At 46.4% G+C, this 24,600-nt stretch overlaps 1 protein-coding gene across 7 annotated transcripts in view; it reads right to left on the bottom strand.

The window, feature by feature from the left end:
* The window catches only part of PIKFYVE (phosphoinositide kinase, FYVE-type zinc finger containing), a 1,728,392-nt gene that overhangs the window by 1,491,895 nt on the left and 211,897 nt on the right, over positions 1-24,600 (bottom strand). For all 7 annotated transcript variants that reach the window (XM_069615611.1, XM_069615606.1, XM_069615608.1 and 4 more), the window contains 2 exons: positions 17,420-17,599; positions 1,162-1,277 (listed from right to left, as the gene is read on the bottom strand). In XM_069615611.1, the coding sequence (XP_069471712.1) occupies positions 1,162-1,277; positions 17,420-17,599 (296 nt within the window). The remainder of the gene's footprint in view (positions 1-1,161; positions 1,278-17,419; positions 17,600-24,600) is intronic.

Genomic DNA, 24,600 nt, shown 5'->3' with positions numbered 1-24,600 from the left:
TTCAACTAACCCCATTTGCACTAAATTCAAATCTTGCACTTTGTACTATTAAATGTTTTGTAATTGATTATGGTAAATGTTTGAAAAGGAGAAATGTATATTTTCTAAAAGAGGGAATCAAAATTGGTTTTATATTTTCATGAACAGTTGGAGGCCTGTGTGCAGTGATTGAGATTCTGGCTGATACAACATTCAGGAGATAATCATTTGAAATCAATTAAATATGGAGAAGGAGGGGGGCACTGTGTGTTTGTCGTCTTGTACTGATATTATTGATCTCTGTTCGGCACACAACACCCGTAAACAAAAAAAATAGGGATAGACCTATTTGACTGCTCGCTTAGCAGACATGGGGTGCTGATGTAACTCTACACCCTGTTTTACACTTAAAATATATGCAGTGGCACCACAACATGTTTACAGGCTGAGGAATCAGGCAGCTTGTACGCAAGATAGCAAGTCTGTGCATCAATGCTCGTTTCACACATGGTCTGAACGTATGTTACCTGTGGACCACTATTGTGTGGAGTGGATAAACCATAGATAAACATGGGTCATCTGTATGTTCTTTTGTGCTCCATGCACCATCAAAATCAGCTCCACATAATGTTTACAGAAAAAAAACCCGTCCTTTGGTGTATAGAGTTTATGAAAAATTAATAATGTGCATCCGTGGACAAGAATCCAGCCAATGACTGATTCAAACTAAGCGCACGTTACCTGCTTAAGGCCATCTGCAATGTGATGGGTGATTTGCTTAGACTGCAAGGGTCTGCAACATTAGGATCTCCAGATGTTTTGGACTTAAACTACCATACTCCATACACAGCATAGTCAATGGTGAGGGATCATGGGAATCATAGTCCAAAACATCTGGATAGCTTAACATTTTAGACCCCTGGCCTAGAGGATCACAAACTATGGGACTTGCGGTCTAGCAAAAACACAAGCGTGCCCTTTGCGAGCTATTACCAAACAAATTCTGAAAACATGACATTTTGGCTGAAGAATCTTTTTAGGCTTACATTTTTGTCACTTCATTCATTAGAAACCTAACGTTCGTGCATTACAAATATCTGACAAAAAACAAAACGCTGGTTGGTGTCATTGCGTTGTGTTCATATTCACTTTGCTATAAAACTAATGAAACTATATTTGTACCTGGCTTTTCCCTTCCATTATTTCTTTTAGGCGTTTTAGAACAGTGAAGCTTCGAAGCTGGACCGCTGTCCGAGGGTCATGACCTCCCATAGGGACATCTGCTTTTCTACGACTTTCTGCAAAAAGAAATAACATCATGCACAGTCACATAAACGTGTTTTTTCTTGAATGGGTGGGGCTTCTTATTCCAGCCTAACATGTACATCACTCATAACTGGACAATTCCTATCTATTCAATGCAATCCATCTACCACTCAGCCTCCCACTGGTGCAGGGCACACTGGGATTTTTTTTCATTTACTTGAAATGGGAATGAGACTTTTTAATCTCGTCTCATTCACTTCGTTTGGGCCACGTTTTTGGATTACCAGTGTGGGGAAGACCTCAGCCCTTTGTTCTGGCATATGTGTTTTCCTATGGCAGCAGCCCCCACTCTATGTGAGGTGCCACCAGGTCCCTTTCTTTTGTGTAGCTTTGTGTGCTGTGGGTAGCCCATTTGTAACAGGCATGAGTTGTCATCTCATTTCCATGACATGTATTTTGTTCTCCATTGCGGCACTAGGCATTTTACATCGAGTGCTGTGGGTACAATTTGTGTTTTTTGCTGTTGTCCTAAATAACATCTTAGTTACTTTTTCAGGCATCCTCTGAACATGCTGGTGGCAATCCATTCAATTTTACCCTTTTTTTCAGATGCAACATCGTGTGCTGCCTTTTTAGCCAAAATAATACATTTGGGGGAATGGAGGGGACAATATACTAAAAACGACCTCTTCTCAAGTTGCAAGCCCCGTTTAAGATGATCTGGCCTTTGTTGGCCGTCCTCCCTTGCTAGGTAGCGAAGGGTCCATTTGGTTCAAGAACCTTGGCGGGTGTTTTGCATAAAACCCACAAAGGTTCTTCTGTGCGTGTGAGCTTGCAGGAAGTGGGGCAGGCGGTTGCCTGCCGCCAATCCCCAGTCCTCTAAATGCATAGTTTTTGCTGGGAAGATTCAGAGAGCGTGGACAGCCTGGTCTGGCTCAGGAGACAGACAAGAGGCCATGTTTGCAACTTTTGAGTTTTTATTACAAGAAATAAGGCACGTCCTATCCCTACTCCTATGGTGATTTCTTGCACTAGTTATAGAAAATAATAAAAAGGTGCTTGTCAGGATGTCTTAAAACAGAAAAACACAGTTCTCCATCCAATCCCTAATCTAGCTATAGTCTATCTCTATCACTATTAAATAAGGTTTGCATAAACTTGAGACAGAAAGGTCTAGAAGCGACTTTAGCCAACTCCGGGCAATGGTGGTGGGTTTCTAATCGCCTGCGCGATGTCTCTTGCTATTCTCTCAGGTCACGTGCCCGACTACTTGGGTCAACGCGTCTTAATTTGAGTCTCTCTTTGCCTGTTTATGCTGAATTTCCTCAAAAACCTCTCTATGTCTACTTACCATCGTCCACCTGGTGGGGCAGTTTATGTCTTCTAGTTACCCAATGTTTCGGTATTCTTTGGAAGTCTCTGGTCCATTGGGTTTGCCTATAATTATTTGGTCCTGTGCGACATTCTCTCACCCTTACTCAGGGCCTGTCTTCGTTCTCACCTGCATGGAGCCCTGCGATTTATACCCTGCTTTGGTGTCCTGCTACTCACACCCCACCTGGTGCAGTATTTGCTTTGACCCCTTCTGAGGATAATGCGTAACCCGTCCCTTCTCAGATGTTTAGGTTTCTAACCCCTTCTCACTTTGTTCGTTATCTCACCCTGGTCTGGCCTTCTGGATTTCTCACCCCTTCTTTGCTTATCTGATATCTTGCACTGCTTTGGGTTTCTGAGTTTCTCACCACTTCGTGGTATCTTGCTCCATTCTGGGTTTATGGATTTCTTACCCCTTCTTGGTATTTTGCCCATTCTGGGCTTCTGGTTTTCTCACGCCTTCTGTGGTCACCTCTGGATCATGCCGCCTTACTCCCGGTTCCCAGTCTGTGCCGTGTACCTGGTATTCAGAAAGTGTGTAGTTGGGGGGTGGGGGGGGCATAGTCTGCTTTGTCATCACGGACCCCCTAATCCCGGTTTCTTCTGAATTGCTTTGTTGGTTTCCTGTTGTTGGATTTGCCCGGTGAGCAGCAGGACTTGCCGGATGACCGCTTGGGGGGCGGGGGTGTAGGTTGTTTCGTTTTGTTAGTCAGGAGCCAGAGCTCTCAGCCAGACAACAGACAGTAGTGTTCCGATGACTCTCGTGCTCAGCTGTTCTGTATGCCATCTGTGTGGTGGTGCGCACTGGCTCTGCTTCTGTGAGGGATGATACCTCCTCTGCTTTATTCCAGAGCTGGCCTTCTCGCTCTCTCCAGCTTCTTCCTTGCACCTGGCGTAACGGATGTTTACGTTCTTCTGTGCATCAAGTCAGGGCAACCTATTGGTCCTACTCCCCATGCAAGGGCGATAATCACCCAGAGTCAGAAACCACACCAGCCACTTTAAAAGGACACAAACCCATTATCCTCCTCAATCCCCAAATAGCCAACAAATGAATGGGATTTTTTAGATGAGGGAGGTTGACTAAAACCCCTTCTTGAGGATTACTTATCCAAAAGGGTGGGAGTAGTGGGATCCTGCTTGCCTTGTCCCCTAGGGGGTGTTAAGCGTAGCAGGCTCACGTCCCTCAACCTAAATGGGGTGGCTCCCCCTTGGGGAGAAGGGACACATTCCCTGGAATCATCATAACAGCCCCTCCCAGTTTGAATGTTGCAAGGTCCCTAATTAGAGGGCTCGGGTCACCCATAACCCAAATTCCAGACATAAGGTGCTGGGTGGTTGGACCCAGAAACCAAGACCCTGTGCATCACTCATCGTGCAGTGCACAAGACCGGCCCTCTGTACCTGCAAGATAAGTTAAAACCTTATGTCCCATCCCGCACCTTAAGATCAAGCTCTGCCGTACTTTTAGTGATCCCAACCACTAACTCCGTCAGGATCGGAGGATCCTCTTTCTCAGCACTGGCCCAGACTCTGAGGAACTCTCTTCCACCTCACATCCGACACACCCAAGATTATATGACATTCCGCAAATTACTAAAAACATGGCTCTTTCCATAAAACCAACAACAATCCAAAGATATGTCTGAACTCCCAACAACCCAATGATTAATTACACAATGGGACTCTCTACCATGTCTTCAATGACCTCTGATCCCACCCACAGGATAGGTTGGATGGAGGGAATGGATGGATGGAGTGATGGAGTGAAGGGATTGACTAAATGAATGGATGGTGTGGACGGATGGAAGAGATGAATGTATGGAATGACTGATGGAGTGAACGGACAGAATGGAGGAAAAGGAAGGAATGTTGGATGGACGCATGTGAAATTAATGGATTGATTGTATGGCACGGATGCATGTGGAATGAATGGAAGATGAATATATGGAACCGATTGAATGGATGAAATAGAGAATAGATTAAATTAATTGAATTAAAACATAGCGTGGATGCATGTAGAATGATTGTAAGGTATGCATAGAGAATTGATGAATGGATAGAATATGTGCATATGGAATTTACAGATAGAATGCATGCTGTAGATGGAATTGGATGGGATGGATGCATGTGGAATGATTGAAAGGTATGCATAGGGAACTGATGAATACAAGGGATGTAATAGATGGAATATATGTATATAAATTTACAGATAGAATGGATGGAATGTATGTGTTGATGGGATTGGATGGATGTAATGGACAGATGGATCGAATGAACGGCGTGATAGAACGGATGGATGGATGAAACTGATGGATTGAAGGAACTGATGGATGGATGGAAGGAACCGATGGATGGAACGAACAGATGGATTGATAGAAGGGATGGATAGATGGATGAAATGGATGGATAGATGGATGAAATGGATGGATAGATGGAGGGATGGAACAGATTGATGGATGGAACGAATGGACGGAACGGATGGAAGGAACCTATATATGAAACGGATGATTGAAACTGATGGATGGATCAACCAGATGGATGGATGGAACGTGTGGATGGATGGAACGGATTGATGGAACGGACAGATGGATGGAACGGATGGATGGACAGATTGATGGATGGGCGAAATGGATGGATCGGCAGATGGATGGAACTGATGGATGGGTGGATGGAACGGATGGAAGGAACCGATGGTTGAAACGGATGGATAGATGAAATGGATGGATGGAACAGATAGACGGAGGGATGGGATGGACTGATTAAAGGATGGATGGAACGGATGGATGGATGAATGGAATGGACGGATTGATGGATGGATGGAACAGACGACTGATGGATGGATTGAACGAATTGATGGATGGATGGAACAGATTGATGGATGGAACGGATGGGAGGGTTGGGAGGGAACGGATGTGATGGACGGATCGATGATGGATGTAATGAATGGATGAAGAAATGGAAGAAATGGATGGATGCACTGACTGAATCTAGATAGAAATACGAATGTAAATATTAACATGCCCCCGTGTATCACCGTGTACACTGCTTTCCTGTTCCCCAATGCTGTTGCTATATACCTTCATCCCCCCACGTGTCGCTGTAAACCCAACCCCCTGTCTCTATGTGTCCGTGTGTCACTGTGTTCCCTGCCATCCTGTTCACGTGCCTGGTCTTGGGCGCTTTAAAATAACCATATCACATCACTGTGCTTACTCTCTACTATACACCATCACACAACTAGAACACAGTTATACCCCTGAAAATTCGGCCTATCTGTTCACATACGAATACGACCCTATGAACACCTCATCACCCCAATAAAACTGAGCTAGCCGAGCACATTCTGGCCTAGTTGCTCACATATGCATCCTTAAGACCTAACACAGCCAGAGCCCAGTCTGGGTGTCCTCCGACCAGACTGCACACATCCAACTGATATCTTCAGCACCACACCTAACGCTAGAATGCAGCTACCATCCGGCATTTACATCAGCTGCACACATCTGGTGCACCCACACACCCTACGACACTACCTCTCTCTACTGACCAGAACTACGGTACCGGAGGGCGTTCAACCTACCAGCGCTTTGAGGTCATACCAATGATATATAGAGCGCTATATAAATGCCAAGTAACATAACATAAAAGTCACAGGAGCAGAGAGGATGGGGGATACGAACTATCCCTTTGGCACTCCACAAAAAGTGATTTGTGCCAATCTCGCAGACTATAAAGTTTTAGGAGAGATACTAAGTATCTCTATATCTGTAGTTACTTGAGGATAAAGAAAATAAACTCAAAGGAGGACCCAAATGGTCCCCAGCAACATTGCCCGTAAGGAGCTTGGACTACAATAGTAAAATACAGATGCCTTTAAGTTGTATGGAGGAAAAATAGACTCCATAGGACAGTAAAATACAAAGGACAGAGTTCCAAAAGACAGAGCCACTAAGAATGAATGAGTGGACAAAGGCTCCACTCATTCAGGATTAAAGAAAAAGGTCCAGAAGTCCAGAAAAATGTGCTTGGGGTCTCTCTAGGAGAGTGGATGAAGCATAAAAATGATAAATCTCCCTAACATCCCTCCCCACACTATACCTCTGTCGATACCCCATAGCCCCTGTAATCTCCCTGAGCCTCTACTGCACACGTCCAAGCCTCTGCTGTCTCCGATAACGCGCGGGGGTCTGGGACAATCGCCCACCCCTTCCCAACACATTTCAGCCCTTCTGATATCTAGAGAAGAAATGCAGACTCCAATCATACAGGTCTCCTTAGGACATTTCACTGGGCGGACGAAGGCAAGTTCAAGCGATAATCACCATTTGCAGGCGATGACAGGTGCCCTTTGCAGTCGCAGTCACAGCAGATGCTCCAAGACATGTGCTGTTCCAAGACATGTTCCAGTGTATGTCTTGGAGCATCTGCTCTGACTGCGACTGGAAGGGCACTGTTGTCACCTGCAAAGGGTCATTATTGCTGGAAGTTGTCATCCTCCGACCCACTAATATTAACTGAGGATTTAAGTGGGAATAAAAGTCCATTGCTGGTTTCTGATACAGGACTCTTGAAAGGTCTTTCTTAATGAGTGCATATGGAACATCAGTTTTACCTGAAGGAGAACAAACATGGCAAGAAGCCATTAAGGTATTAGGCACAGCGAGTTTCCCTCATGGGCAATAAAGCCATGACATCTCCCCGGTGGCCATCTCCTCCCATTTGATCCTCCCTCATAAAGCTACACCCAGGATCAGGTAGCAGCTGCCGTCCACTAGACACATGGGAGGAGGCTACCTCTGGGGAATCCGTGACGACTCCAATGGATTCATCACAATGTCTCAATCCGCCTTGTGTTACTCTTGTGCTCCTCTTTACCCTCCGATTGATCTGTTCTTTCTCTGTAGAGAGACAGATTGTTCCCAGGCTGTCAGTGTTCTGCTCCTTTCAGTTAATAACCTGAATAGCCGTTACTTGGACCTTGAAATCATCCTGCATTATGGACTGTCTTGCAAGGAACCCCTTCAGATCTGATACTTCAGATTGGACTCTTTAGAACAGTTATCATTTGTTAACCACTTTTTAAAAACCCTATTTTTTTCATGAATTAAGCAATCCGCTTACAATCCTCATATCTATGGAACCGCTTTCTAAAACAGATGCCTTTTGGCTCTGTCTATGGTCCTACTACCTATATCTGACTTGAGTTTCCAGGTCTCCGATGTTTGTAAGATATAGGATTTGACCAAATACAATGTGAAGTAACTGTAGTCTAAATAAACAAGTAGAACGACAGAACTGCCCCCATTTCTGCTGACCCTTTTTCCCTGCAAAGCATGTCTTGATCCATCACGAGTTCCCTTTCGTCCTCCATCTGATCAGGTCCTCCTGTGTACTGAAACAGATTGTTCTCGGTCCATCATTTTTCTGCCATTTTCACTTGGTCATCTGGATTGCTGACATTTGGACCTTGAAACCGGACTGCATTACGGACTGCCTTGCATACAACGTTATGATTGGACTCTTTAAAAGGTTGTCATTTGTCAACAACCTCTTGACTAATTCTCTCGCTTTCTTACCATCCTCATGCCTATAAGACCGCTTTCCCACCCGCATGCCATCAGCTTTGGGCTCATGGTCATGTTACCAACTTCTGACTTCAGTCTCCATGGCTCGTTCTTCCATGGCTCGTTCTTCCCTGGAACTGCTCCACATCCCATAATAGGTACTGCTGTAATTGTAATATTATGACTGTTTTTATTTGTGCACAAAAAACGGTTACCAGTTGTCTTTTTTCTCCCTTTTCAACCTTTAAGGAAATGACGTGGTTCACACTACCTCCCAGGCTTTTTTGTGACTCTGTGAGGTGGGCAGTTGTCACTTTGCCCCATTCAGCGGCACTGGGAGAGGTGTGTGAGGGACAGCAGCGGTTGCTGAGTACTAAGTAATAGGATCAGGCCCCTGCGACAGTGAAGCACTGAATGAAGAAGCCTGGGTCCTAGAGTCACTCCTAGCCTATCTCACCTCTGAAAGATGCTGTAGACCTTACTGTGGCAAAGAAATTAACTTCAAGAAGAGTATTTATTTCATCTGCAAGATGCTACCCAACCTGTTGCCACAAGCAGGGAGACCCACTTGTGACAATGATGTCGTCCAACCAAGCAGAGCTTTGCCTAAAGGATTGGGAGTGACACCTGGGAGAGAGACAACAAGCCTTTTTGAGAAAACCTTTCTAAAGCACAAAGACTTTGATTTGGTTTACCATTCTGACGCCTATGTTTACTTTGGCCATCCTATGTACATAGTCCTGAACAAAAGCTTTTGAACCAGATCTAGGAGTTGTGTGTGCTGTGGAGTCCACTGGGCTTTGCGACAGTACATATGAGCTCTAATAATCAGGTAAGAGCTGTATGATGCTTGAAAAATATAAAATTAACCAAAGCATGTGGTATATTGAACATCCTTACATGTTTAGGGTTTTTTGTTTAATGTGGCCCAAGGAACTAGCACTTGGTTCACCTTCCTGCCAGGTACTGGACCAAGGAAGAGGATTTGTGATGCTCTTCTCATTTGGGTGCACGTCCCAGACCTGTGCTTCCTCTGGTCAGCCTGGCTCAGCCCTGTGCCTTGAACTGTGCCGAAAGAAGGGGATTTTTGATGCACTTCCCAACTGGGTACGGGCCTCAGACCCGACTTTTGTGTCTCTTGAACCCTTCCAAAGCCAGACCAAGTGTCCCGGTAACCATGTGACCTGTGAGGGCCTTGCCTACTGTGAGAACCAAGAAATGAGACACAGACACAGAGGACTAATTTTGACTATAAACCTTTATTGAAAATAAAAGGGTTTGGGAAAATGTCTTACTATCTCTAATCTAGTAAGGGTTTCCCTACCTCAACAAAAACTAATGATCTGTCCTTTGTCAAGATTTTAAAAAATAAGTATATGTCCTGTGTCTGTAATCCTATTCTGGCCCGCACAAGAAAACTAATTCTAAATTGCAAAGGACAGTGTCTTTGTTCTTTAAAGTAGACAAATGTTCCAGTCCAACACGAAAGTATAACTCCAGCCATAACAAAGTTCCAAGTGGACAATGTTCACAGTTTCAGGGAATGTTTCCCTTCCCCAGGTTACAGCAAATCATATGCAAAATTCTTGTAGCTCAAGAGTATGGTTTCTTCCTCTTGACGCGCGCACACACAGTTAATCAGTAAATAGTTCCCTCCCTCAGGTTTCTTTTAGCAAGTAAGTTAAAAAAAAAGAATCACGTTTAAAATAGTTCAAGACACTAATGCATGTTACTTCCTCAGGATTATCTTGGAATTTAACACACATTTGATTTGGCCTGGTATACTCTCTTGCCAGCACTTCCTTAAAGTATTTTACACATTTTAATGTCACCTGGTATTTTCTACCAGGACTTCCATACAATAATTCTCTACACCGGGTGTACTCTCCTGCCAGGGCCGTTTGCACAGTTTTTACACTCTCAAGGGTATAGGGCTTCCTTGAGATATTCATCATCACTTTTAACACATTTGCCTGGTAAACTCCCCTGCCAAGAGTTATATGTTGCCACCTTTTCTTTTATCCCAAAAAATAAGACCTTCTTGGTTCAATTTACTTTACTTCTGTGTTAGGGGTTTAACAACCCATTCGGGCAAATGGGATTATCTCGCCCTCTCCACAGGTTTCGTTCGGCGTCTCACGTTTCACTATCACAAAGCGGTGCACTCCGTTCAGCAACCAGGTAACCTGATTGACCGGTTGCTTTGAGTTTTGTCTCTGCTTCTCTGGTCCTTCTCTCCTCTGCGGTTCGGCTCGGTGTGTGTCTAGCAAGGCATTGTTTTTCCACCATACTTTTCCCTATCAGGTACAGTTCCTGATCCGTCGCCTGGTGGCGGGCTTCCAACTCTTTGGTTTCTTGTTCCACCGGCAAGTTTCTTCTCCAGACCATGTCCTACGTTGTTTCTACCTTCAGCAGGCTGACCAGCATCTGCCTCAACCGCGGCACACTTCAGCCTCTTCAGCTCTCCTCTCTGTACATCAGCTGCAGCAGGTTTAAATCTCCCGGCATGATTATCACACTGGGCTGGCGGACTCACCCCTTTATCAGGTAGATCGGTAATGTCTTCCTCATCAGTAGAACTTAACTCGTTCCCCTGTTCCCTTTCCTCCTCACCTGAACTCGAAGAGTAATTTAACTTCTTTCTTCTGACGTGCAGAGCGGGAAGCCTTGTCTTCTTTAGAAGGTAAGGTCGGCCTCGAAAGGAAGCCACCGCGGCTCCACACAGGAGGCACGGTGACCCCCCTCTGCGACGGACTAACAACGGAGTGAGGGGAAAAGCCAAACGGCATAAAAACCCCTCCGGAGTACTGGAGCAAGCAGAAAACCAGAAACAACTCGGTGAAGAACAACCAGGCGATCCAAAGCGAGGAGAATATGAGAGAGTAAAAGGAGGGGAAAGCTCCGTAGGAAGAGATGAAGCAGGGCGATAACAGCAACAATAAGGAACCGTCCGGTACCCAACCGGGGAAAGACATCTGTTAAGGCAGGGAGGTAGAGGCGAGCAAGGGAAAAAGAGAGAGCAAGGGCAGGGAAGAAAAAGAACAAAGCAGGCGGAGCACCGCCAAGGAGAAAACTATAGAGGAGCGAGAGCAACAGAGGGAAATCCGAAGTTGCAACGTGCCGAACCGCCTAGCGTGTGAAAGTAAATACGCGTAGGCGGCAGCCATGTTGAAAAAGACTAGAACGTTGGTGCCGTCAGGGAAAAGACGTGACGGCACAATCTAATGGCGGCCCAGCTTCCACCTCTTCCACAGCCGACAACGTCCAGCGGTCGTGACAGTATGCCCCCCTCTAGGGCGACACCCCCCGGGCTTGCCGGGAAGCAGGTTGTGGAACCGGCGTAACAAACGGGGTGCGTTAACATAAGATCGGGGTTCCCAGGAATCCTCGGACGAAGGGAAGCCTTTCCAATGAATAAGATATTCCAGGCGACCCCTATGGTAACGGGAATCCCTGATGTGGGAGACTTTGTATTCTTCAGAGTTAGGGTCGGGTGGAATGTGAAGCCTGGGTGCTCTCTGCCTTCTCTCATCAGCCACATAGGAGCAGAGTTGTGAGGAGTGAAAAGTCAGGTGAACACGACTGAGCGACTTAGGTAACTTGAGGCGGTAAGCCACTGGGTTGATTTTGGACAGGATGTCGAAAGGTCCAATATACCGGGGGGACAACTTGGAAGGTCTGACCCAACGGGGTAGAAACTTGGTAGACAGCATAATCTTTGAACCTTTCACCCAAGTTGGCACCTGTCTCCGATAACAATCTGCTTGGTCTTTGTATTGAATGCTTGCCTTTTGAAGACTCTGTTTGGCGGATTTGTGAGCTTCTCTCAGCTGCGCCAAACCGGATTCAATCGATGGGATAGAGGTATCTTTCCAGAAAGTGGGAATAATAGATCTGGGGTGGTATCCATCTGCATCGGTTCGTCTCTGGAAGGCGGGCAAGTAACAGGTGAGGAGGTCGAAGGGTGGGTTTCAAGAAAAGATCCGGGAGGACGAGCTTTCTTCTTCTCGTTCTTTCTTTCGGTCATGCGATAATCGATCCTGATTACCGCCTTGATGAGATCGGAGAAAGAGTCTGGATGGGGAATTCTGGCTAGTTCGTCCTTTAAGTCCTCCTGCAAACCTCTCCGGAATATTGTATACTGCACTTCTTCCTGCCAACCAGCCTCAGCTGCTATTCTTTTGAAAGAGGACAGATAGGAAAGCAGGTCTGAATTACCTTGACGCACGTCAAGGAGGTCTTCGCTGGCTACAAAGGCTGTTTCCGTATGGAGGAAAGTCTGTTTGAGAAGGTCCTTGAAGGCTGTATAATCCTGTAACACCGGGTCAGATCGAGATACCAAAGGAGTGGCCCATGCTAAGGCATTACCCGTCATATGGGTAATCATGAAATGTACCTTGGTATGGTCTGTGGAAAAGGTGCCTCTTCGGAAAGCAAAGTGAATATTACAGGCATCTAGGAATTCCTTTACTTTCCTTTCGGTGCCATCAAATTTGCCTGATACCAAAGGTTGGGGGGGGGGAGATCAGCTGTGAGCTGTTCTCGAGCAGCAACCCTTTGTTGAAGGGCGGCATTGTCTGTCTTCAAAGTCTGTACCCCCTGACTCAAACTCTGTATCGCTGCGACGAGTTCCTGGAGTTGTTGTGGGGTTGCCATCTCAACACTTTGGCGTTGCAAGCTATCACACCGGGCTGGCGGACTCACCCCTTTATCAGGTAGATCAGTAATGTCTTCCTCATCAGTAGAACTTAACTCGTTCCCCTGTTCCCTTTCCTCCTCACCTGAACTCGAAGAGTAATTTAACTTCTTTCTTCTGACGTGCACAGCGGGAAGCCTTTTCTTCTTTAGAAGGTAAGGTCGGCCTCGAAAGGAAGCCACCGCGGCTCCACACAGGAGGCACGGTGACCCCCCTCTGCGACGGACTAACAACGGAGTGAGAGGAAAAGCCAAACGGCATAAAAAACCCTCCGGAGTACTGGAGCAAGCAGAAAACCGGAAACAGGAACAACTCCGTGAAGAACAACCAGGCGATCCAAAGAGAGGAGAGTATGAGAGAGTAAAAGGAGGGGAAGCTCCGTAGGAAGAGATGGAGCAGGGCGATAACAGCAACGATAAGGAACCGTCCGGTACCCAACCGGGGAAAGAAATCTGGTAAGGCAGGGAGGTAGAGGCGAGCAAGGGAAAAAGAGAGAGCAAGGGCAGGGAAGAAAAAGAACAGAGCGGGCGGAGCCGTGCCAAGGAGAAAACTATAGAGGAGCGAGAGCAACAGAGGGAAATCCGAAGTTGCAACGCGCAGAACCACCTAGCGCGTGGAAGTAAATACGCGTAGGCGGCGGCCATGTTGAAAAAGACTTGAACGTTGGTGCTGTCATGGAAAAGGCGTGACGGCACAATCTAATGGCGGCCCAGCTTCCACCTCTTCCACAGCCGCCAACGTCCAGCGGTCGTGACAATGATAGAAAAGCTTCCATAGACTAGATCACAGAGTTGGCTTACCGGTCTTAGTCATCTGCATTTCTCTATTCCTCGCCCTCATGTCAGTCATTATTATTTCATGCCATCTAGGAGGAGGCTGCTGTTGGGACTCCCTGTGAATTGTTTCTCCCTGCCTCTTCCTAGTTTCAATAAAGGATTTGTCATTCCTAGTATGATACTACAGTGGATCTAATAAGTGGGTGAGGGGGAGGGTCACGATATGATGTTCGGGCATGGGGAATAGAAGAGAATGGAGGTATGCGATTTCCTTCAATGCTGACACAACCTCCCCCCCACCCCCGACGGTCGCTGCCTCCTATGTGGTCCTCCTTCATATAGCCATGCCCAGGGTCAGGATCAGGAAGTGTCTGCTGTCCCCAGGCCACATGGGAACAGGCTATCCCAGGGAAAGAAGTGATGACATCATCAAATTCAACACACTATGCTCTCTGAGTGGTCTGCAGCTTTGTCGCGTCTCTGGTCGGGTTCCAGTGGCTCTGCAGCACTCCACTCCTCTCCGGCAGCATATCTACCTCTGACCGGGATGTTCTGCGGTCTTAGTCGTCTGGAGGTTGGCTCCTGTAGCCTTCCATCTGTCTGACGACAATAAACGGTAAGTGAGCTTCCCAGCTGATTGGTAAGCATTCCAGATGCCGTCTTCGAGTCCCTTTGCTTTCCGGCGCTCACAATCCAGTCTTCTATCTGGGTTCCTCCAGGGAGGGTTGAACGCTCTCAAGTCTCTACTCACTTTATGCTCCTACAGTGTCCACATTGACTGGAATGCTTACTTTGATTACGTGGGGCATTCCTTATTGCTCCGCACTTCTTCATCCCAGCATCGACATGGTCAATCTCTTCTCGGTTAGTTGGATTCTTCCCTGTCCCAGTCTTCCAATGTACTTCCGGTGGGTAGTCTCTACTCCCTCGTCTCAGTATTTCTCATGAGGGTTGTGTTATCTACTCTACAAAAATGCAAGAAAGTGTGGGGAACCATTGTGCCCTGTATAGGGTATGAGATTGAGAGAGGTTTTGGTGCAGTGTGGACATACCATGCTCTCTATGGATAGTCGTCCCTAGTCCCAAAGGGGGATCCCTCCCCGTGAGATCCACCCACTGAGTACCGCCCCCAGGGGGAATATAAGGCAGCAGCCTCTACTCCCTGGCCTCATGGGAAGGCACTCCGCCTCGGGAAGAAGGGACGACATCCAAGGATTAGTCACAACTTTTACATAGCCGTCTGGCATGATGACTGCATTTCTGATTATAGTAGGCAGCAAACAAGTTCACTCAAGGCTGACGGAACAGTTAGAGAATGTTTTCTACTTCATCTCTGTTGAGTTCCACTAATGATGGGGTTTGGACATCATGGAAAAACTATCCACCTGGGAGATCTGTACTTCGTCCGCTGCCTAATTCCACTGCTCCCACTGCACATGCACGTACAATTTCCTCCCTGTATCTTTATAAAGAAAATACTGTTGCACTGTATGAGGACTCTCTTGTCACTGAGCAATGAGAAGAAATCGTTCAGTGATAGAAACAGTGCCTGGAGTTCAAATATATTGATGTGGACTGACTGTTCCCATTGTTAAGGGCAGGATTCCATTTGGGGCTGTGTATGTTTTTTAACAAGGTCACTTTCCTCGTTTGCACATTACTCGTGCATTGATACCCATGGTCATTTTGTTCGATTTAAATAAATAAATAAATAAAAAGTTTAATGGCGGGGGCCACCCAACTTACCCACCCCCCGAAACACACAACATATGGGATACATTACTCACCGTAATCGTATTTCTGATTCTTGTATCTGCTTAGATCATAAGCTATGCACATCTAGTGGAAGCTGCAGAGTGTTACAGTTGTTTTCGAATCCCGAAAAGGGACGTCGACAGTGCGTGCCAGTAATACTATCCCTAGTGTGACATCTACTGTACCCATGGTGCTTCACACATCGAGGTCCTTCAGATTGTTTTTTCTGCCATCATAGACGGTCGCATATCATGGAGTTTCTTGTATGAGTAATGTGCAAACGAGGTGAGTGACCTCCTTAAAAACACAGCATATGCATTTTTGGAGTTCTGGCTCCCTGACTTTCTAGGTCCCCTAAATATTTTGCTGGCTTTCTTGTTTTTTTTTTATTTTCACTCATCTCTTGTGGCAAAAGGACCTTCCACTGAAATCTCTCTGCCACTGCAATCAACCATGTTTCTAGTGTGCTGCCCTTGTAGACCATATTGCTACTAGGGCAATGGTGCTTTTTAAGCAAAACCTTTTGATCCCAGGGTGATTCCATCACCGTGAAAGTATGTTGCGGAGCAGGCTGATTTATTTTCGAGTGCACCAGGGGTGAAGTCCCCAACATTGCATTAGTAGCACAAAGCACCTACAACGGTAGCCACTGGGGTACAAATGCATGTTTTAAGCGCTGCTTCGAGAACTTGGGACAGCCTTTTGTCTACGTGGAGCACGTATCTGGCATAAATTGACGTTTTGCTGACATAGGGCCTCATTCAGGCGGGATACCACCAAAACGGTAATACTGTTCCCGTCACTTGACCTGCAGGAAACTGCTGGTAGATTACAAGTGGTGGGAATAACAGTGGAGAAACTGAATAACCGCCCCTTTTTTCCCGCACTGCCAACCATGTAATGAGACACATTAGTGTCCGTTTCTTGGGCCACATAAAAAAAAAGTTAAAATAACTCTAAATAGCTCAGTTTGCCATCTTTTCCTTTCCCTAATTAACTACATGTTTCTATCCCTCCTGCATATTCTCTTTTATACCATTGTAGTCCTCTTCAACTTTTTCCTCAAGGTTTGCAGAACGACTCCAGATATTTATCAAATATGTACACTTTTGCAGCAAGAGATGCTCACGTACCACTTCTTGAACACAGAAATAAGAAATGTGCAATTTGATGATACCTCATATCACCAGGAATGCCATCAATTATGTCATTGGTATTATATTACTACACTTAATGTCATATTGATGCCATTAGGAACACAAAGGTGTTTAAGGTTACCCAACTCCCTTTATACATAAGGTCACTAACAAAAGTTGATTCAATTAATTAACAGTGGTATTACCACCCACTCTTAATCATATGGGCAGTAATACAAATGGACATATACTAAAGTGCAAAAGAAATGATACATTTGTAACAGCAATTCACCAACTTCAAGTGAAAGTACATTCACGTTTAATTTTGAAGGATGCCAAACCACAACTTTAACAAATCCCTGAATAGCAAGCTAGTGTCACTTTGAGTTAGAGGTCTATCTAGGTGACACAGCCCCATCAAAAGACTATATGTATTTAGATGAGAAAGCAGGACTTCCAACTCTTAGTCTCATGATCCACAGCCATGGACCACCCCTATATTCACATTGGGGAGGCAACCTGGCCAGGTCTGCTGAGTAATGGACATACACTAGAGAAAGTTCTTGCTAGTATTTATCCTGGCTCCATCTTTTCATTGAAAGGAAGGGTTATTTTACCTTTCCTAAACACAGTGGATTCTAAGTCTGATATGTGTTATGCAATAGCACACTTAAGTACCCTTGTTCATTCATTCAGGCCACAGTGGCAACAGACACTAACAGAAACAGCATCTACTCCTATACTATTCACTTGGTTGATTTTCCATTAGTAAATTCATGTGCACTTTACTGAAGATGCATTAAAGCAATTCTTGAATGAATACCCTGGAGTTCTTACAATGATCATTTACACAATTATCCAATTTCTTACCGGAGCTGGTGGAAGATCTTCGCATCAGATCGCCATCAAGTTGCTTTCTATATAGCACCGGAAACCTCACTGACTGTGCCCTAGGGGAGTGTAAAGGACTGGCCCACTTCTCCCTTAGTGCCGACTGATCACCCTGACCAGACTCTGTTCTCTCCAGAGTGGATGTAGGTCTACCTTCATCTACAAGGAACAAAATAAAAAGTATGTACAAAGTAATCTAACCAAGTAACACAGATTCATTTTTTAAATGTTTTGTTTGGCCTATGCACACAGGGTGACAATATCAACACAAAAAATGAAGAAAATTAAACATTTAAGGCATGGCATGTTTAAATCACATTGGTGCTGGTTATGAGTTTGGCGTTATTGCCTCTAGTAGCACCGCCAAACTCAGTTATGGTTACTGTATGCAGTAAATAGCGGGTACTCGGAAAGTTCTGAAGGATTCCAAGTTACACAGACCTTCATGTTATTCCACGTTGCAGAGTTCCACAGGAATCCATGGCGTCTGGTCTTTATTGCATCTAGTAATGCTTTTATGTGGAGGACATCACCTCCACACAAAAGCAGGCATTAAACAAGAGTTTCATTTAAAAGATTTGTAGATTGGCAGTGCAGTAAAACGTCCAGTAGCGATAATTACTGGATGGCTTACGATTACTGCCACATTCGTAATCTGGTCCACAGTTTATCATAGTGCTTACTTTGGTTGACCTACAAACACAGGACTTAAGGCTTCAACAAAGATTTATTTAAAAGCTCAAGAGGATGCTGGGATAAAACCCCTGTAGGGACAAGGAGTTCACTTACAACTAACCTGGAATGATCTAAGCAAAAGGTGACAGGATCGGTGCTAGTGAGACATTGCGAAGGCTACATGTCTAGGGCCCAGACATATCAGTATATCAGGCTTGCAGGGTGTTTACTTGATGTGTTCGTGACCTTCTAATTGGTAGAATGACATGGGAATTTAAGGAATCCCACCAGAAGTAGTGAATTAGTTCAAAGGTACAGTAAATATTTGCGATTGTCACATAATAAGGGAAGGTCCACAATACAGATTTATAAAAATATATTCTTTATTATAAAGTTGTGCATACAAATGAATTACAAAACACAAACAATAACTTTGCGTAATATGGATAAAAACACAGACCATAGAATGTTCACACAGATCTCAGAAGTCCAACGGAACCTTTTCGGAGTGACACGCCTTAGAAACACATTTACACACCTCCCAATTCCAATGTTACATTCATGTATGGGCCCACAGGAATTGGAGCAATATTATTTATGGAGGCAAGTAAAAGGTCTTAATATGGCACCCTCAAGCTAGTTTTGGAACCAAATAAGTTGCATAGAGGGATCAGAGGACTGAGCAGAGGCCGTCCAGCTCAAGAGTTGCTCTCACCAAACCCCAGGATGGGATTATGTAGAGGTGAGCGAGTACGTCATTAGCAGGGAAGGTAATAGTTTGGACCAGTGTTTGAATGGGCAAGCTCCACACAGTGACCCTATAGCCATGGACAAAAAGAAAAAAACATTGACAGGTGAGTCGGAGGACCACCCTCCACCCCCAAATTCCTGATGAAAAAAGAAAGTGAGGGTGGCCACTACGGGGTGCGCAGGTGTTTCCAGCTTCTGCGTGAGCTCCGCATCTTGAGGTCCCACAAGTGGCTTGAGCCCCCACTTGCTGACCCTCCACCCAAGGGAAACTTGATGCCGGTGATGTGGGAACCGATTCCACAACTAAAGATCGAAATTTGAAGTGAATTGGTGCTGAACGAGCTGAGATACACCACGTGAAAGTTGGTCCCCCCTGCCCGCGGCCAGGATCTGAGGTGCACGCCGACAGCCCATGGTACTCAAGCTGTCTTCATCCACAATATGGAACGAATCGCTGTGGAATCACCCAGGCGCAGCATCTGAGACCGCAAGCTCTTGGTGTCTGAGCTCAATCGGAACTCTCTACGTCAGAGAGGCTCTGCGGGTGAGGACGTTCTGCGGGTGGTCCTATCTCCGCTATGAAACTTTAACACAGCACCGCAGGTGAGCCGTTTGTCTTCCCCAGAATTACACTTTCCCCCGCATCGACCCGTCAACCATCCCATCACCGCCCCAGGTGCTGGTGCGATCCCGGTCCCGCTGAGGGCCACTGGCTGATGCTGCACTGGGCACCTTCAGGAACCAGAGCGCCGGCCCGCAGAGCAGGCTTTGCCCCCAGATCCGGTCCTAACACATCGTGGCCTGCCTTGCTGACGCACTGCCTGAAGTGAGCCTCGCTGAGACAGGCGTTCCACAGTGAGGGTGGAGAGTGAAGCTGCCACTGGTGCCCCCTCCCGAACCCATCTGGGACGCACAAAGCCTGGCACACGTGGAGACCTGACCTCGGGAACGTTCCCGAGACTTTCCCTGCACCACGGACTGCCCCTGCTTATCAGAAAGGACCTCTTAACCACGTCGGGTGGAATGCCCAATTGAGGAGTAAGGGAGATCGCCTAAATACAGACCCCCCGCTCCATAAAAACAGAACAGACTGTTAATGAAGGTGGGCTGACAGGATAGGAGGAAGAATATGTGTGCAACCCATAATAAAAAAATAAACAAAAAAAAGGAACGCAAGCACAGCCCCATACGGACTACCCCGAGGACCCTGTTTCCACCATCACAATGTAGAGTCCATGCCCCTTGTGAAACCCAAGGTGGAACTTGAATGAGGGAGGGGAGAAGAACTGATAGTAACAATTTGAGAAGCAACAACCAAAGAGGCAGTGAGGTGGAAGAATTAAGCGCCTGCATATAATTACCCCTCAGACATATGAGAGGATTATAAACTTGGACTGGAGTGCCTACATAGGCTCTTGCGGACTCCCTACATTCAGCGAATGCACAGAACCCCGCTTTGGATGACACAGGACAATTAGCGTGGACCCGGGCGGGGGTTTCCCTCTCCCCCTACCCCTCTGTATGAGTAGCGATCTGACTCCTTAAGGAGCATAGAGTCACGGGGGCCCAGGACCCCAGCCCAAGAAGAAGTACGTGGGCTGGATCCCCCAGAGGACCACGCGGCTAACTGAGACACGCTTTCCAGAAGCGTATACAGCTGCCCACCTATACAGCCTACCAGTATGGTCAGCAGAACAAATTAAAGGACACACAATATCGCAGGGGAGAGCGCCTTGTGCCACCACAACAACACCATCTGCAAATGGCAAGCGCCACGGCCCCTACATACGGGCATACCCAGTCCGGAACAAGAACTCGGGAAGGTACGGACATTTACCTCCGCACCTCGCACAAGAGGAAAACATCCCCAAAGCGTTGGCTGACCGGACTCTACTTAAAGAGTACCCTGGGTGACCCATACAAGTTACTGTGCCACCCATACTCTGGCCATATCAACAGACGCATCAAGGACATCCCTCCCAACCCCTAACGAACTAGCCGAGACCACCGCCATCGGAGTGCAGAGGGTTGGGCCCCAGATTCAGGGGCATGTGCCTCCTCTGCCCCCGACCCCATTTCCCTGACGAACAGCATTGGTGACACCACAGAATTTCGGGAGAACCAATGGACATAAGGGAGAAACTAGCTTCGTTCTCCTACGTCTCGACTCCTGCCGAAAATTGTGACCCTAACATGGCGAACCAAAATACTTCGGTGAATGAATCAGCAGCTACTAAAGGGGACATTGCCACTTTGCTGGGCGAAATAAAAAATATGGGTTCCAGCATTGGCTCCAAAATTGACAAGATCACCGAACGCCTAGACACCATGGAGGAGAGACTGGAAGGGGTCGAGAACAATCAAGCGTCCATAGACACCCTAGAAGCACAACTCGACCAACGGATGACCGAACTGGAGCAACGTGAAGAGAGCTTCAAACTCAAGCTTGATGACTTGGAAAACCTGGAGAGACGGAACAACCTGAGGATTTTCAGAATCCCGGAAAGAGAAGGGGAGACGTAGAACGATCTGAAAAACACTCTGCATGACATCATTAAACTCCTAGTCGCTGACGACACGGTTGATGAACCCAAGACAGAGAGGATACACAGAGCCGGAGGGCCTCCAGGTGGACCAAGATCTGTCCTTGCTTGATTTCACCGCTTTCAGGACAAAACAAGGATCCTCAAGAAAGCAACAAGCAGCGATTCAATTACCCTCCAAGGATCCCAAATCTTGATATATCAGGATCTATCCTCCATGACATTGGCACTCCGGCGCATGTGCAGGCCCCTCACCAAACATCTGAAGGAAAGAGCATAAGATATAGGTGGGGATACCCCTTCTCCCTCTCCTTCGAATACAATAGAAATAAAATCAAGCTAAGCTCAGAAGGGGAGATCAAGGCGTGTATCTCTGACCTCCTTGGACCAGCACAGAGGAACATGATCGGGGAGACCCACGCCGAGAAGAGAGGATGGCGTATATAGGGCCCCAGAAGTTAACGAGTCAAGGGATCGAGGAAATTTCGGAGAGGTAATACCCCTCCAGGGGGAGAGAACTGATGAACTGCAACACTGGTAAAATGACATACATACTATTACATATGTCCATGACCCGAACTGTGAAAGGATGTACAGGCTCAAAAGAGATTCAGGCCATGTAAACGGAGGGGGAGGCAAAAGGGGGCTCAATCAAGACTATGATGTTATAATAATCTTGGGGACGTGAAGTAATGGTCCCCAAAGGTGGTTCGATGCAGGACTTGTGTCTTCACCTGGGTTCGCACGGACGCCGTCAATGTGGGAAGGGTGGAGGGTGGGGGGGCTGATCAGACAAGAAATGGGCAGAGGTGAAGCATTATTGGCAACACAAAAGATCACCCAAGAAGACGTGAGTCCTTATGTATACTATATCTACTTGACATGGGTCACAAATCCACAACCGAAATACTCTGATAATGGCACCAATTGAAGAGCAGAAGGGTAGGGAGTCCCTTAGGATAGGAACACTTAAGGTGAAAGGACTCAACTCGCCGACCAAGAGATCACTAGTGGCAAGGGAATTGCGTAGATCTCAAATTGACATTCTCCTTCTACAAGAGACAAAATTTGCCAAGGGGGAAGAGAGAGGTATACTAGGGAAAAGAGGGGGAAAGGAATTCTGGGGCTCCAGCCCACTCAGGAAGGGAGGGGCTGGAATCCTGATCAAGAAAGGAATCAACTTAGAAGTAGATAAGACCTGGTCTGATGTAAGCGGGCGTGCCCTCCTGATATCTGGGACAATTGCAAAGGTAAATGTAACAGTTGCAGTAATATACTCTCCGAACGCAGGACAAGCCAAGTTCCTAGAGAAGACAATATCCAAAATAATGTTAGAAGCATCTGGCCAAGTTATTCTCGGAGGAGACTTTAATCAATGGCCAAACACGACCAAAGACTGGGAACCAGGCAACCCCGAGATAAGAAACCAAACGAGAAGTGTGCGCACTGAGCTTTCCGACATAATGGAGATTTATGACCTGCAAGATGTGTGGAGAATCAAACATCCTAAGGAAAGAGACTATACATTCTACTCCAATCCGCACAAAACATTCACCCGGATCGATTACCTGTACCTCACCAAGGACCTCCTTGGAAATAATTCCGATAACATGGTCAGACCATGATATGGTCCAGTCAGATATACGATGGGCAGACTTACCTGTTTCAGGTGGGAAGTGGTGCTGTAACGAAAGCCTATGGAAAGATGCAGTATTTAAAATTGAAATGGCAACTGAAATTGAGGAATATTTTAAACTAAACAACAATGGTGAAGTCTCCAAGCAAACAATATGGGAGGCGGGTAAGGTCAACCGGAGAGGCATCCTGATACGTGAAGGATCTACCAAGAAGAGAGAGAGAAAGATCATTGAGCACAGACTTAGGTCTGAAATATGCCAACTGGAAAGCGAGAACAGGGGACATCCGGGCATGGACCGCGACAACATCAACATAGCGCAACGTAAAAGGGAAGAACTAAGACTATTGGAGCACAAACAAATCATGCGCAAACTTTGATTCCTCAAACGGAAATTCTATGAGAAGGGGGACAAGGCCGACGCACTATTGGCAGCCAGACTCAGAGCAAAGGGCAGAGCGGAAAGTGAAACTGATAACTGAAGAAAACCCTATGACCCCCCCCCCCGTCCCCCACACCATACCAGAGTTCTACGAGGCGTTAGACACCTCGGAAGTGACCCCCCGGACAATCAGATACAGATCACTATCTCTCCCTGATAGATATGCTCAAAATCTCGTGCTCTGAAACTGAGTTTTTAGAATCCCCGATATCCGAACCTGAGGTCCAAGAGGCAATTAAAAGACTAACCGTAGGCAAATCCCCCGGAGAGGACGGTTATACCGCTGGGTTTTATAAAACCTTCAGCGCCCAGCTAACCCCATTCTTGACTGAGCTCTTTAACGAGATACTAGAAACAGGGACAGCCCCCGACTCCTTTACGAAGGAGCTCATAACAGTGATACCAAATGAGGGAAGGAATCCCAAACATTGTGGTTGATACTGCCCAATTTCCCTACTCAATTTAGATGCCAAAATGTATACCAGGGTACCAGCCGCCCGACTGAAAGTACTGATCCCTCACCTCATACATAATGACCAGGTCGGATTTATATTGGGTAGGCAAGGGGCCGACACCATGCGCAAAACTCTCCACCTCGTCCACTCATCACCAGAACTACCAGGTGACCCTGCCCTATTGTCAATAGACGCAGAAAAAGCCTTTGATAGAGTGGAGTGGGAATACCTGAGGTTAGTACTTCGCAAGGTGGGGATAGGGCCGAGATTTAGGAAAGGAATATGAGCAGTATACACATCCCCTAAGCCGTCTATTTCTGTTAATGGGGAATATTCCAGATGGTTCAAAATGGGACGTGGAACTAGACAGGGATGCCCCCTCTCTGCAATTCTTTTTGCGCTCTCCCTACAGCCCCTGGCCCAAAATATACGATCCGACTCCAGAATAGAAGGCATGCAATTGCGAACGAGAGAACACAAGATAGCACTCTATGCTGATGACATACTTTTACACATAACCAACCCCTCTGTATCTGTCCCTCACGCTCTCCAACTATTAGAAGAATACGGCAAACTCTCTGGGTTTAAAGTGAGCAAGACTAAATCAATACTGTTTCCTTTGCAAGGAACGAAAGAGGAAAATGAAACCAAGTTTTTGC

Source organism: Ambystoma mexicanum, chromosome 9, assembly GCF_040938575.1.
Source record: "Ambystoma mexicanum isolate Mex_15411 chromosome 9, UKY_AmexF1_1, whole genome shotgun sequence".
NCBI lineage: Eukaryota > Metazoa > Chordata > Amphibia > Caudata > Ambystomatidae > Ambystoma > Ambystoma mexicanum.
The sequence above is the reverse complement of the archived record's forward strand: the minus strand, read 5'-3'. Positions and strand labels throughout refer to the sequence as shown.